General features: G+C 40.4%; 2 protein-coding genes across 7 annotated transcripts in view; one reads left to right on the top strand and one right to left on the bottom strand.

The window, feature by feature from the left end:
• sla1a (Src like adaptor 1a) overlaps positions 1-16,545 on the top strand; it is a 241,687-nt gene that overhangs the window by 153,185 nt on the left and 71,957 nt on the right. The window lies entirely within an intron of this gene.
• Positions 1-16,545, bottom strand: part of tg (thyroglobulin) — a 366,459-nt gene that overhangs the window by 116,564 nt on the left and 233,350 nt on the right. The window contains exons 42-43 of the mRNA XM_072569545.1: positions 3,239-3,403; positions 203-370 (exon numbers count right to left, since the gene is read on the bottom strand). Coding sequence (XP_072425646.1) covers positions 203-370; positions 3,239-3,403 — 333 coding nt within the window. The remainder of the gene's footprint in view (positions 1-202; positions 371-3,238; positions 3,404-16,545) is intronic.

The raw sequence follows: 16,545 nt of genomic DNA on the forward strand, positions 1-16,545 counted from the left end.
GATGTTTATTTCCAGCTCAAATATGTAACTAATTAAGTATTAATTCAGAGCATTCCTAATCTATCAGATTTAGTCACACAGTAGGCATGAATTCACCATCTAGCCTTATTGAATGATCAGTGTTGTGTCAGTCCACAAGAGGTTAATTGTTTCACAGCTAAGAATACATTCCAACATTCTTAAAACAAAGTTTTGATCTCACCTTGAGTGTTTTTGATCTTCTAACAAGCCCATCCTCCTCTGCGCTCCCAATCAATATGTCGACCTTGTGATATCGGCCGTGGGTTAGGGCAGTGACAGGAGGTTCCTGCAGATAAACCCCGTCCACTATGGGAGCCCATGAATGGAATGGTCCACTGACAGCTAATAGCTGTGGAAGCACAAAACAAACCAACATTCACCTTCAGACCTGAACCTGAATATGGAAACTTGCATTCATCTATGCAAATGAATTTACTGAAGGAAATCAGAAATATTAGATGAAGAAAGGTCCATGTTCATCAGGTTTCTTCACTGATCACAAAATGCAACAAAAAATTGAGCTGTTGCTTACCCATCTCAATTGATCTCTTAAAAACTAACACTTTTAAAATTTATTGTGTGTGAGAGTGAAGTGTCTGGGCCAGCAATTTTTTTTCCCCTTATTGCCCTCAAGAAGATGGTGGTGAGCTTTTTGAACCATTGCACTCCATTTTGTGAAGGTACACTGACAATGCCATTAGTGAGGCTGCTCCAGGATTAGGGTTGGGCTCCTCCCTCACATTATATCCTGAACCCCTCTTCCCTCACCCTGAACCCCCTCCCTCAACACATCTCGACACCTCTCCTCCCTTATCCTGACCCCCTCCTCCTTCACATTGCACACTGACACCCCCACCCCTCACACTGCATTCTGACACCCTATCCTCCCTTATCCTGATCCCCTTCATCCTCACACTGTATTCTGATTCCCTCTTCCCTCACAATGCACCCAAGCACCTCCTCCCACACACTGACACCCCCTCTCTCACACTGCACCTTCACTCCTATCTTACCTCATCCTGATCCCCTTTTCCTTCACACTGCATCCTACTTCCCTCCCTCCTCACCCTGATCCCCTCCTCCTTCACACTACACACTGACACCCCCTTCTCCCTCACACTACACACTGACCCCCCTCCTCCATCACACTACACACTGACCCCCCTCCTCCCTCACACTACACACTGATCCCCTCTAGCCCCCACATTACACACTGACCCCCCTCCTCCCTCACGCTGCACTTTGATCCCTTCCTTCCTCACCCTGACACCCCTCTTCCCTCACACTACACACTGACCCCCTCCTCCCTCATGCTGAACTCTGACTCTCTCCTCCCACACTCTGACTCCAGTTCTCCCTCACACTGCACTCTGAGCCCTTCTCAGTTCTTCATCAAAAAGCTACTTGAATATGTTTTTGAAATAGGCATTGTCAAATATTAGCAGATACAGTTTACGTTTTAGGCGTGCATGACTTGCACAAACAGAGTACATGAGGCATTTGCAGCCTTTTCTTTACTTGTTCATCCATTTCTAATATTATGAGGAAACATTTTTTCTCCTTGAGGGCAATGGGAATCTGGAATTCACTGCTTGTAAGCTTGGTAGAGATAGAATCCTTCAAAACATTTATGAAATATGAACATGTGATGCCAAGGTATACAAAGCACTGCGCAAAGTGTTGGAAAATGAGATGAGAATATTTAGTTGCTTGTTTTGACCACTGCAGACATGATGGGCTGAATGGCCTCCTTCTGTGCCATAGATCTTTATGACTCTAATATTCTGATGAACCATTCCAAATCCTGTAGGAAATTGACTGCTGAATGATTCAATTTTACCTAAACAAATCTGTGGATTTGAGTGTGTTAAAACGCTGGGGTAAAGTCTGATAAAACGGTTTACAATCAAATCCTGCCTTCAGTGGTTATTCTGACCTTAACCTTGCATGTTGTGCAGATGGACAACCAATCCAGTCCAAGGGGATGAATTGGAATTTCAAATATGCTGATGAGACTCTGAGTTTATTTGTTATTCAGGTTTTTAAATTTAACTCTGATTGACAGGGTTTCCAACCTGAGCGAACTTCAGGTGGTTTCAGGAGGCGAATGTCTTCGCAGCTACCTCCTGGATCAAGGTGCTTCATCTGTAAAACTTGAAGAATAAGGAACCCTTGCTCATGGCTCATCACTGAGATTCCTCCATGTCGATCCCTCTTTTTCCCTTTCCCGAAGGCCAAGGCCCCAAATTCCACTTCCCTCGGCCCTTTTTCTGTCCCAAATGCACGTGAGCCCCAAATCCCTTTCCTCAACTTGAGGCCCCAATCCTTCTCCTTAGCCTTTGAACTTTGACCCCCTCACCCCTCTCCAAACATTTGACTCTTGTGCACCATCCAACATTCTGCTTGTAGAAAAGTCTCAACACCTATCCACCTCCTCACCACCACTGGACATGTAACCTCCCACTTCAATTCCGCCATCTCCATTGGTCTTTGGACTTGCTGCCCGCAGAAATTGGGACTGTGTGAAGGCAGCTGAACTTTTGTTGCTGCTGTTAATCTCAGATGTGTAAAGTACAACCTGCCCTCCTTCCTCCACACCTCTACCTTACCCCATCCTGGTAAAAAAAACGATAGTTGCTATTTCAGGGAAGTGACTTTTGGATTTGGAATTTTGGAATCCTGAACCATGTTGGCTAACCTGGAGATCCTTTCTGTCATTACAAAAATTCAGGCCAAAGTCTGAATCACTTAATGCATCAAATTATTCCCCATAGTGATGTATACAGAAAATATAACCCCATTCAATTGGACGCTTACCACGACATGAACTAGTTCTTTGAAAGGAATTTTTCCACTCCCTCGTTCTTTCTCTATTACCTTACAAAATGTTCTCCTTCAGGTATTTTTCAAATAACTTTTTTGAAAGTCACTACAGACACTGTTTCTACCACCTTTTTCAGGCAGTACTTTCCTGTCATGGCAGTTCACTGTATGTAAAAAAAAACTCAACTCTCCGCTCGTTATTTTCCCATTGGTACAGCAAAATGGAATGGAAAAAGTTTATAGATCATTTCATGACAGTAGAATCAAGTCAAAAATCATGGCCCACATTCATGGTAAAAGAAATTAAGTTTTCTGGTTAGGAAATGCATACCAAAGCACGATTAACAATATAATCTAAATCCATCAGAAGAGTATTTACTGTGTAGGTACCGACCTTGGTCTGTGCAGCGTTCAGGGTCAGTGCGGGTAGAGCACGGAGACAGCGTAATAAGATTGTTTTGTTAAAGGGTGGACAGCCAACTTCTTCAGCCAATTTGGTGATTTGCTGCTGGGCTCTTTTCTTACTCATCACAGCACTCGGAGACAAGGCTGATCCTCCCTTAATAATGCAAAGGAATACAAGGTGAACCAGTACAGAGACAGATCTGATTTGCTTAATTTAGTCAATTAATTTCTGAGTAACCCAAACAGAAAAAAAGAACTCTGCACATATAACGTGTCACATCAAGTCACATTCTCTCAACTGCTTTGGTGAAAGTTTTAATAATTTCCTTTAATTTCTGTTATTCTTTTCTCTGAAGGTGCTGGGTGATGGTAAACTTTAAAAACCTGATGGTAGCTAAGAGAAGGGACAGCACAGTGTGGTAAAGGAGCGAAAATTCCAGGAAAATAATGAAATAAAACAGGGGACTCTTCCTCTTGAGATATAAATATATATTATTTCACTAAAGACCCTTATGAGGTAATAGTTTGACTGAGCTCTAAAAATAACATATGCATGCCACACATCTTCTGACTATATTGGCTACATGTGTTTCCTTTATATAAGCGCTATGGAAAGCTGAACATGAAAGCATTTAATGGTTTAATGGTGCAAACGTTTGCATACATTTTGGAAGGATAGAGGAAACGTTGGCAGAGCCAGAATTTAATGGCCATCCCTGTTTCCCTTGAGAAGTGGCACTGTGTCTTCTTTATTCACAAACACTCCATCATGCAGGAGGTCCTACAGTACTTTTAGGAAGAGTGTTCCAGAATTCTAATCCAGCTACAGTGAAAAGGCAGGAAAGTAATTGACTTGAAGGACAGTTTGTTGATATGATGTGTGCATACAGGAGTAGTCCTTGTCTACCTAGACGACAGAGGCCTTACTGTAAACAACAAATGCTGGAGATCAGAGCAGGACACACAGCAGCCACAGAGAGAGAGCAAGTTAATGTTTTGAGTCTAGATGATTCTTCATCTAGACTCGAAACATTAGCTTGCTCTGTCTCTATGGGAGCTGTCTGACTCACTGTAATCTCCAATATTGGTTGTTTTCATTACAGATTCCAGCATTTGCAGTAATTTGCTCCTACAGAGGTCTTGCTGAGGTGCATTTTGATGAATCCTTGCTGACCTCCAGCTCCTCAGAGTTGGACAAATAGCCGAGACCACGGGTGTCAATGGATCACTTGGTCATGGAGAGCTGCTCTGTTCTTATGGCCACCCTTTCGATATGACAGTTGGGGACATTTTCTGAACATTTCTGCTTTTCTTAGCTTCAGGAATTTGAGGAAAGATATTAATTACCTGAGACATACTAATACAAAACAGATGAAGAATTCAATCTCAGTTCCTTTTGTTTGAATATATGCTTCATCCTTGTGTGATGAAGCTGCTCCTTTAACAAGATTATATTGTCCTTGGCTCCTTTTTTCAGAGAGGTTACAAATGACACAAACTCCGGAAAATCTGTGGGTTGAAGGGTTTTAGGGCCAATTCAATAATAACTAACATATACTGCCTCAGGCAGAAGGCTTTCGAGCTTAAAAAATTGTACGATGAAAGGGGGGTGGCCCTTTGTCCCAGCTTAGCTTTTCTCTGGTTTGGTTTGATTTTTAGGAATAGTGTGGAAAAAGCTGCTGGACCCAATGAAGCAGGTCCAAGCTGGTATTCTCTGTGATCTCTATCCTGTATGAACCTATGTTTGAGCTTTCCTTTTGTGCCAAGGAGTGTTTATTGGGATTGTTGCAAGTATTTGGAATAGCATCATTAAGTTGGGATGATCTGTTGGGTTTTCAGTGAGGTTAATGTTTTCTGCATTCTGTTTTCTGTTATTTGTGTTTCATTCAGTAATCTTGTAAATAAATTCTAATTTGTTCAAAACTAGGTGGTTTGACCAGTGGCATTTCTTCTGGAATATCCACTTTCCACCTGCTTAAAACAACTAGCAAAGTTAGGGTCTGGGCTACCTTCTTGAAATGTTTTGAGGGAGATCTGGCCTGGTCCATGACATCCGTCTGCTTACACCATAATGCTCATGATACTCAAGATACTAGGAAATACGTTTCACAAAATGGGTCCAGTATACTTTATACTTTATGACCAGTGGGTAGCATTGAGTTTGGCATATTAATCATTTATTCTCAAGTTTCTGCCAGTGGAAGTTTACAAGATGTCTCTTTCAGAGCTCACTGAGAAATTTATGGTAAAAACAGAAGCTTTATAAGACACAAATATTTCAAATCTGGAGATGACATTTATGGATTGCTTCAGCTTCAGTCTGATACTTTATTGTGTAATTAGAGCCATCTATTCCCTGAAGGTCTTACAGCCTTGAAACAGGCACTCAAGAATCTGCTATTGTGCATTTTGATTGAGTATGATCCTAATGCTTGCTAATTATCAATATCCTGTTACAATCTAATGTATTGTAATACTAAACATAAAAGGACAAGACTGTATGAACAATGTTTGTCAGCATTGTCTCTTTTAGGTCTTCACATCTTTCAAAGCCTGTGATTTTTCAGGTTTTGACATAAACTTTTGCACCTTTACCTCAGATGCCTTCCTTGCATAAAACACAACTCCTGCTAAGGTAACCTCTCGTTTGATGTGAATCAGTGTGTGTGCCCTCTTATGTCTGATACCAGATAGCTGTACTGAGTCCAAGTCACAAACAAATACAAACTCCCACTGTATTCATCTTAGTGGCCATGGCAAGGAAAGTGATAGAACAGAGACTCTACCAGACTGTAGGTATATAATTAAAATTATTATATATTAATGAATAACTAGATAAGAAAACGCTAACAAAAACAGAAAGATAATAAATTACATAAAACATGGTAATTCCTATTGTAACATTGATAAAACAAAATATAACTATTTTTAACTCACCGCCAAACCAGAAATGAGAAGCAGAAAGGGGTAAATACTCAATCCTTGTTAATTTCAAATCAATAGAAAAGTTCCCTGGAAGAGAGACCCAGCCCATTTTTCAGTTTGCTCCTCACTGGCAGAGGCAACAGCGTCTGACCAGAAAACCAATAATCCTGGGCAGAGCACTGTTTCCAAGTGGCTGCAGTATTTGGTAGGTTGGCCAGTCTCTAGGCACAAAACATGGTAAGGCTGAGGCTTTTGTAGATTTTTGGGAAGGATGGACCTTAAGTGATAGCATCCAAGGTCGTATTTTGCAGAGACCAAAGAAATAATTCTCCACTTCCTGGCCTCACAAATATTAAGTCAAACTTATGTGGCCTTTTGCTTGGCACCCAGTGAAGCCTGTGCAGAACATAAGTGATGAACTTCAGCCTCAGTTAACTCCTAAAATGCTAACTGTATTCCTATACGTGGTTGAGAGTGTGTTGCTAGGAAAGCATAGCAGGTCAGGCAGCATCCAACGAGCAGGAGAATTGATGTTTCGGGCATAAGCCATTCCTAATGAAGGTCTTATGCCTGGAACGTTGATTCCCCTGCTCCTCGGATGCTGCCTGACCTGAAATTTCAGGTTATGATGTCCTGAATCAATCAGCAGGAAACCTTTCTTTGCTGGAGGGACAGGGCAATATACCAAGATATGTATGATGCAAAGACTGTGATTCTGTGCAAGAATAAGGGGGCTATGCTTTCCCAGCAACACACTCTCGACTCTGATCTCCAATATCTGCAGTCCTCACTTTCTCCTGTATTTCTGTAAGGGCCACGAGAACACAATGTTGACATTAATCTAACCAAGCCTGCTTTGTCTGCCCAATTGAGATCTTTTGGGAATACAGCATCAGCGACATTGTCACCAGGACTAGGACAATATGTTGTACCAGACCATTTTCACAGTGCCCTCTTTTTGCAGGTTGGGAGGCTTCAAATTTCAGGTTATGATGTCCTGAATCAACCAGCAGGAAACCTTTCTTTGCTGGAGGGACAGGGCAATATACCAAGATATGTATGATGCAAAGACTGTGATTCTGTGCAAGAATAAGGGGACTACAGCAAATGTATCAACCGCAGCGGTATCTCCCTGCTGAACAGCTTGGGTAAAATATTCTGTCTCTTGCACTTGTCAGATTGCAGATTCTAAATGAAAGTCCAGCTTGGTGTCAGAACTGGAAGGTTTACAGTTGACATGATTTTCTCAGTTTGACACCTGCAAGAGTAATGTTGTGGACAAGAGAGACTACCCCCATCACTGATTTCACCAAGGCATTCACCCATGTAACCACAGGTCTATTTCAACTACTGAAGTAAAGTGGCTCCCCACTAAACCTACACAATATGACCTCCTCTTTCCATGACAAGTTGATGGGTAAAGTCTGCTCTGATGGGTCAATGTTTGAACTTGTGAAATTTGCAGTGGCATCAAACAGGGCTGTATCCTGGCACTGATGCTCATTGGCATATTCTTCCCTTTGTTTCTGTTATTGCCTCTGGTCATCAATGTAGGTATTGTCATATTGTAATCTGAGTGACTGAGGTAAAGTGCCACCAGTAGTCTTCCTTTCTGTGCTGAGTCAAAGGCCAATCTGAAAGCCATAGACTTTAAATCTGTACTGAAAATGTGTTGCTGGAAAATTGCAGCAGGTCAGGCAGCATCCAAGGAGCAGGAGAATCGACATGAGCCCTTCTTCAGGAATCTATACCCTTGTGTTCTTGTTCCTTTTGCAAGTGAGAACAGCTTCTCCCTGGCTAGTTTATTCAGCCCACTCATGAATTTGTAAAATCTCTTCTCATCGTTCTTTTCATTAAGGACAATAACTTTATCAATCTATCCTCATGACTGAGGTTTTCACTCCTGAAGCTATTATTGTAAGTTTCTTCTGTATTCTCTTCAATACACTCACATCTTTCCTATAAAGTGGTGCCCACAACTGCACACCATATTTCAGCTGATGTCTAATAAGTGTCGTATACATATTTACCAACAGCTATTTGCTCTTGCAATCTATGCCTCTATTAATAAAGCAAATGACAATGCGTGCTTTTTTAACTGCTCTCTCCACCTGCTCCGATACCATCAATGATACATTCAGATATAAACTTAAGTCGCTTTGCTCCTACACCCACTTTTGAATTGTATCTCTATTTTAGGTTGTCTTTTAATACTCTTCCTATCAACATGCATTTCCTCACATTTCTCTGCATTGAAACCGCATCTGCCACCTATCCGCCCACTCCACCAGCCTTCCAATATTATTTTGGAATTCTACGCTTTCTTCCTCACAATTTCACGTCTGATAAACAATGTTTGTACTTCTCGATTGCTTTCACCAGTTGCGCAGAATTTATTAACTTCATTATGATAAGTACAAAAGAGGTTTGAGCAAGATCATATTGGACTCAAAATGTTAACTCTGTTTCTGTCTCCACAGATGCTGCCACACCTGCTGAGTTTCTCCAGCACTTTCTGTTTGAGTCTGAATTGAAACTGTACACAGATGTGACAATATGCACGTGCCACACACATCGTGGTAAGCACACAAGTTTCCTCGGTCTCAAAAGGTCAAGACTAACATTTATTTCCCCATCATCCGTTATCTTGAGTTTGATAAAATTAAGTAGTTTGTGAAGGGTCAGCCTAAAAACAGAAGTTGCTGGAAAAACTCAGCAGGTCTGGCAGCATCTGTGAAGAGAAATCAGAGTTAATGTTTAAAGTCTGGTGATCCTTCCTCAGAACTTAAGTGTCAGATATATTGGGGTAACATACACTACAGACCAGATTATGACTCTAGATTTCCTTCTCTGAAGGGCATTAACAAACAAGTTGGATTATTATAATTTGATAGTTTAATTTAACTGAGAACAACTCTTTATTTCTAATATTTTTGTCTAAACTGAATTAAATTTTCAACCTGCCATTTTTTAGACTCCAGAAATATGCATAGATAGGGCTATGACTTTGTCATGAGGAGGAACTTAAAAATGAATAAATGCAGAATTTAACACGAATATCATGTGATTGTATATATTTATGTTTAGTTCACTGTGTGATTTTCTGATATAAAGAAAATGTGTGTGGTTAGTATATTCCCAGAAACTGTGATACCATCATTTTGTCACAGCTGTAAACAGAGTTAACTCAGACTGAAAGATCATTTTTCTCTTTATTCTTTGATGAGATATGGTCGCTAGCAGGACCAGTGTTCATTGCCCACCACTAACTGTTCTTGAACTAAGAATCAAACACATTGTTGTGGATCTGAAGTCACATGTAGGCCATGGGGAGGTGATGGCCTAGAGGTATTATCACTAGACAGAGAGCCAGGTTCAGGTCCTGCTGTGGCAGGTGGTGGAATTTGAATTTAATTAAAATCTGGAATTAAGAGTCCAATGATGACCAATAAACCATTTCTAATTATCAGGGGGAATGAAAAACAATCTGATTCACTAATATGCTTTGGGGAAGGAAGCTGCCATCCTTACCTGCTCTGGAATGCATGTGACTCCAGACCCACAGCAATGTGGCTGACTTTAAACTGCCCTCTGGGTAATAAATGTTGCCCTCATCCCATGAATGAATTATGACCAGGTAAGGATGGCAGATTTCCTTCTCTAAGAATAATATTATGAAACAAATGTGTTATACAACAATTGACAGTGACCTTCAATCTTTTAAGCTTTTAATTTCAGGTTTATTAACTCAATTCCAAGTTCACCATCTAGTGTGGTGGAATTCAAACCTATCACCCTGAGAAGTTAATCAAAAAAACTGAGGATGCTGACACACGGAAACAAAAACAGAAATTGCTGGAGAAATTCGGCAGGTCTGGCAGCAGTTGTGCAGAGAAAGCAGGTTCAAAATTTTTGGGCTCAGTTGCCTTGCTTCAGTTTGAGTTCTGAAAACGTGTCACTGGACCTGAAGTGTTGACTCTGTTCTCTCCACAGATGGTAGAGGACCTGCAGAGTTTCTCCAGCAATTTCTGTTTTTGTGCCCAGGCCATTAGCCTGGTTCTCTGGATTAGTGATTCAATGATAATAACAAGCTACCACCATTTCCCTCTAAACTGTCTGGGTGGCATCAAGTTGAAGCCATTTCCCTACTTACTTTAGTTTTAGCTCAAGCATAGTCAGAACTTTCCCGAAAAGGTCAGTGAGCCCTGAACTGAAAGTTAATTAGGACAATCGAAAATAAATCCTGAACTGTGTTGCCTATGTAAAATCGTAGACTGTAATAATTTTTAAAAGCCAAGTCACTTCTAACCTCTTCTGTTTCTAAAGGCACTGACATTTTAGGGCATAGCCCTACAGAATAAAGATCAGGGGTGAAAATCTTGGCTGATTTTTCCTTCCTTCCTTATACATGGGGTGCTGACACCAATTATAGTGTGTCCTTCTACAAACTATGCATCGACTAGTTAGTTCAGCTCAAATGTAAAAGAGGAAGTAGTGAGTCAACAGTGAAGACAGGGAGAAATTCTTTTCCCAAAAGGCATTTCATAATAAGTGAAAATTATAAAAATGAATGGTGTAACTGTATCAAGTAGATTTGTAGATAATTTGAAGATAAGAGAGCAAATTCAGCAGAACTGCTTCAGAAGCTTAGACATTGGGAGTGAACAATCAGGACTGTTGTCCTGGATTTTCCAATTCCCAGACCATCATTATGCCAGCATGATGGGAGTTGTGCATGTGATCCTACGGAATGCCTATTGAAATAGACTCTGTAGGGATTGTTCCAGGAAATTGAAGATTCTGCTGGACAATTCCTCTACTCTTGGAACATCAGATGGCTATGATAAAATTAAGTAAAAGCAAAATGATACAGCTGCTGGAAATCTGAAACAAATGCAAAGGAGTCTGGAGAAACTCAGCAGGTCTGGCATCATCTGTAAAGAAAGAAACAGACTGAATGTTTCAAGTCCAAAAAGACTCTTCTTAAGAATTGAAAAGGAGTATAATTATGTAAATATTTACTGAGGAAAGCTTAGACTATTAAATACTTACTCTCATTCTGAGCAGCTATTCAATTGACTTCATCCTTACCCCACACACCAACAACTCTGCCTCTCTCACACGCTCCAGATCCTGACCTAACACCATGCCTCCCTCCAGGACATGACACTTAAAACCACAACTAGACCTTTGAAGCTGATTTACCTGCCCTCTCCATTAATTCATGCACATTGACTCCAGGTTATGGAACTAGGCTTGCCCTCATTGCTGGCTCAAACATCAGTGTAAACTGTATTGGTAATATTTTTAATTTTTAAAAATATTGCAGCAATCATTCAGCAACTTTGGCTTTTAAACAATGTATTTTCCCATTTCAGCCCACAGTAAAAATACCAAAAATAAAATTTTACATCTCTCCACACTTAAAAATAACATTATTTCCAAAATACCATATGTTACAAAATATGTGATACACAAACAACAAAACACAAGGCTTACATCCATCTTTCTTCCTTCCTCTTATACAACCTGATACAATCTGAGCACTGCCTGCGATTCTGAACCTTTGCACTTCAGACTGCAGCAGCTGATTGTTGTGAAGAGGGAGCGTGATTTTCTCAACCTGACAGGTCTGCACGACTGGCTACTGTCAGAATGGAAGTATGGCTCTGCATTTCTGATGAGGCTCTGATTGGAGTCTCTTGTCCTGTGCTCACTTTCATAACATCCTTCCTTTGACATTCAATAATGTTAGCATCACTGAATCTCAACTAACAACATCCTGGGGGTTACCATTGACTAGAAACTCAACTAGACTCACCAAATGAACACAGTAGTTACAAAATCAGGTCAGAGGCTTTGGAATGCCTCAGAGAGTAATTCACCTCCTGACTCCCCCAAGCCTGTCCAATATCTACGAGCACAAGTCAGGAATGTGATCTCATTTGCCTGGACGAGTGCAGCTCCAACAACACTCAAAGAGTTCAACACCATCTAAGGAAAAGCATCCCTTTGATTGGCACCACACCCACAAACATTCAGTCCCTCCAACACCAATGTTCCATAGGAGCAGTCTGTATTATCATTGCAGAAATTCGTCTTAGACATTCACCTCATCCTCAGACAGTGGCCTTTCAAACCCATGACCACTTCCATCTCAAAGGACAAGGGAAGCAAATACATGGGAACACCATCAGCAAGCTCCCCTCAGCCACTCACCGTTCTGACTTGGAAATATATTGCTGTTCTTTCACTGTCACTGGGTCTAGACCCTGGAACTCCCTCCCTAATGGCATTGTGGATCTACCTATAGCACATGGAATGCAGAGGTTCAAGAAGTCAGCTAACCTTTTCAGGGACAGTTAGGGACAGGCAATAAATGCTAACCACCCAATGACATCCTGACCCATGAGCGAATGAAACAAAGAGGCAGAGTGGTGACCTAGATCAGTTTGTCACTTCTCAGAAAATCCAGCCCAAAGTGACTGCAGCTTGACTTTTCATTATTCCTTCCATCTGATGAATTTTGACTTTAGGAGAGCAGTCTTACTCAATTTTCATATGCTGATAATTTAGATTTATGAAGACCGATCTACCACATTTTCAAAATTTACCTGAAGCACACTTTCCAAAAAAAAACAACAAACATCAATGTCAATATTCATCATGTTCATACCTCACTTGCTTTTGTAGTGGAGGTATGAATGCTGAGAAGTGGTGACTCAGTGGTCAGTTCACACACAGTTCACATAATATCAATCTAATGAATATGGCTGAGTCAGAGCAGATTGGATTAGCAATGAGTGTATGTTGATGAAATTTGAGTGCTTAAGGACTTCTGAGTTGTTTCTGTCTGTTATGTGTTGTCCAAGTCTTACCACTGGAAATGACGGCATAACTCAATTGATTTGCAGTTTAGTGCTTTGCGTCTTGTAGTTGTTGCTCCATACCCTCATTCAGATTGCATATAACAACTGAAGCATTTGTAATGAGTGAGTTGATTATAGCGCAAAGTGATACAATCGGTGGTGATTTTTGAATTTGGATTTGTAAAACTATCAACACTCTCCAGTGTAACATTGCCACTGCAGATAAATCAGTTTGTCAATCTCCTGGACCATGATATGTACTTTTCTCAATGACGATGATCATATCAAACTCTTTACAGACATGAAGCCTGTCCATCGTTCCTCAATATTGAATGCTAATACAACACCATCAGTGACGAGCAACTCTCAGATGATGACTTTATCTAACTTTGTCTTGGATCGCAGGCGAGAAAGACTGAACAACTTTCCATCAGTTCTCATTTATATGTAGCCATCTGCGATATAATAAAATGGTTCAGAGGTAGTTCATGTGAAGTTGCATTGAATCTTACACATTCAGACAATATCATACAGTCTTCGGGAGAAGAATCAAGCAGTCTAGCATGATGTCCCAGTGGAGACAAATATGTCTTCTCTTAAAGAATTACAACTTGCTTGTTCAATGTAACCTTTTTCCTTTTGCTATCATGCATAAGATACCTGTTGTATTTATGAAACATGTGCTTCTTCTTGCTAAGCATCCCCTGTGGCTTCTTCATAAGAAGCAAGAACAATATGAGAAAAAGCTTTCTCACACAGCAAATAGTGGGCGGCACGGTGGTACAGTGGTTAGCACTGCTGCCTCACAGCGCCAGAGATCTGGGGTTCAATTCCTGTGTGGAGTTTGCACGTTCTCCCCGTGTCTGCGTGGGTTTCCTCCGGGTGCTCTGGTTTCCTCCCACAGTCCAAAGATATGCAGGCCAGGTGAATTGGCCATGCTAAATTGCCCGTAGTGTTAGGTAAGGGGTAAATGTAGGGGTATGGGTGGGTTGCGCTTCGGCGGGGTGGTGTGGACTTGTTGGGCCGAAGGGCCTGTTTCCACACTGTAAATAATCTAATCTAACCAAATAGTTAGGGTATAGAATGCATTGTCTGGAAATGTGGAGTTGCCAAGTTCCCATGAGGCATTTAAGAGGGTCTTGGATGATTATTTGAAAAGAAACGATGTGTATGGACACGGGGAAGAGTTGGGAGATTGACATTCAGAAATGATGCTTATTTGAATAGTCATTGAAGACACAATGGGCCAAAGGGCATATTTCTGTACCACAACAATCCTGTAATCCTGTAAAGGAAATAATTCATTTTGCAAACAATAAAACAGGAAACCTTCAGTTTACCCACAGAAGAATGAAAATGTCCATTTTGGTTGCAAAAGGCAGGAAACCCCATTTTGACTGAAGCAAGTGTGGGAAAATCCTTAGTAAGCAGCACATATATTGCTGTATTACAGAATTTGAAACTTTAAAAGAATGAATTAAGCCAGAATATTTGTACTGTACAATGTCCTTAAGGCAAGGAAAACAAAACACCACTGCTGTACTGAAAAAAGAAAGAACCTGGTTGGGAACAAGACTAAAACATTATTAACATAAGACAGTTAAAAACCTTTAAACTAAGAGAAGTAAATAACCACATTGGGAATAAATGGCAGAAAATATAATACTGCCAGGCAGATGTAATCTCTGAGATGAGCAACATGATGGCTCAGTGGTTAGCACTGCTACCTCACAGCACCAGGGTCCGAGGTTTGATTCCAACCTCAAACGACTGTCTGTGTGGAAGTTACACATTGTCCCCATGTCTGCGTGGGTTTCCTCCAGGTGCTCCAGTTTCTTCCCACAGTTCAAAGATGTGAAGGTTAGGTGGATTGACCAATGGGAGGTATAGGGTTGCTGGGATAGGGTAATGGGGTGAGTCTGGGTGGGATGCTCTTTGGACAGTCTGTGTGGATTTGTTGGTCCAAATGGGATTCTATGAAAAAAGATAGAACCCAAGATTGGGCACGCTGCAAAAAAAAATCTTAAGATACCATATTGCTTTGAACCTTGACAATAAATCACGAGATAAATAAGTAAAAGTATTATTTTATTCAATAGGAACTACAGCTGATGATATTATAGCTGGTCAAGGCATAAAAGGCAGCACAGGCACTTTTGAAGAAGCTCTACCAGTTTCAACAATGATTTTAATCTGAAATCAAGTAAAGTTTTTGCAAGAACGCAATTTAACATTGAAGTTCAGTATCTAAGGAAATCGACAAGATAATTGTCATAATTCGTGGCTACAATCTGGCAGAATTATTCAATTGGGCGTGTTCTATGATGAACATGCATGTGCTGAAGACAAATATATGGCCATTATTTATAACTTCAAAACATAAAATAAGTGGAAATGCTATCAGCTAAACTTACTTACAAATCTGTTTACCGTGATCCACACACCATTGCCACAATAAAATAATTGCCCACCATGTTTCCCACTAGTATTCTCCTCTTGTCTTCTGAAAGCTTTAATTTCTTCCTAAGGTGTAGCCATAATAAGTTTCCTTGCTCAAATGACAAGTCTATATTATGAACTTCAAAATTATGCTATTTTCAGCAGTTGACAACATTACAGCTAATGTCTGATATCTACTTATTTGGGGTCTTCATGGTCTGTATCATTATGCTAGTCACAAACTAAATTCATGGATCCATAGGAGAACGCTAAACATTTCCGCATGAAGTTATCTCCACTTTAACACAGACCAATGAAATCTTATGAGCCCTCCTCTCTTCTGTTCCAATGAAGATGTAAATGCTTAAAAATCAGCATGATATTTTGCAATTAACAACAGTGAATCCTGTTTAAAAGCAGTTATCATAGCAAAGAGATAAATATGCTCTTTCATTTATTGATTTTTTACAGTTATGTAGTTGGTTCATCTGCAACTGATGTCCAGACCCATAAACAAGTAACTCCATTAAATAAAGCCCTTATCATTTCTGTATTTATTTGGAAAGGTACATTTTTTTGTCTGCCCAACTGTTTTTCTCATTCTCTTGGCTCCATCTCCATCTATGATTCATTCCTTCCCCCTCCCCCCAAACCCCTTTCTTTACCACATATACCAATCTTTTCCAAGCTACAATCAGTTCTGAAAAAGGGTCAATGGACCCGAAACTTTCTTTCTCTCCACAGATGCTGTCAGACCTGCTGAGTTTCTTGAGCACTTTCTGTTTTTGTTACATCCTGTTTATGTTATTCTCAAAGTGCACTTCATTCGAATGAAAATAATGTTACCAACTAAGGCACTGAACCGTAACAGTCTCTGGCACTGAGAGAATCATCACTGAGATTGTTTTAAGCCTTTGTCTTTAACATGAACCCTTTGTAAGGCTGATGTCTCAATAATACATGTTGTTCCTGGCAACCAAAATGATTCTTTCCCCTTTTAACCCTAAAGTCCCTAATTTAATGATGAGAACTGAAAAAGAAGTTTTTCCATGGGTTTACATTT

Source organism: Chiloscyllium punctatum, chromosome 5 (assembly GCF_047496795.1).
Source record: "Chiloscyllium punctatum isolate Juve2018m chromosome 5, sChiPun1.3, whole genome shotgun sequence".
Classification (NCBI taxonomy): domain Eukaryota; kingdom Metazoa; phylum Chordata; class Chondrichthyes; order Orectolobiformes; family Hemiscylliidae; genus Chiloscyllium; species Chiloscyllium punctatum.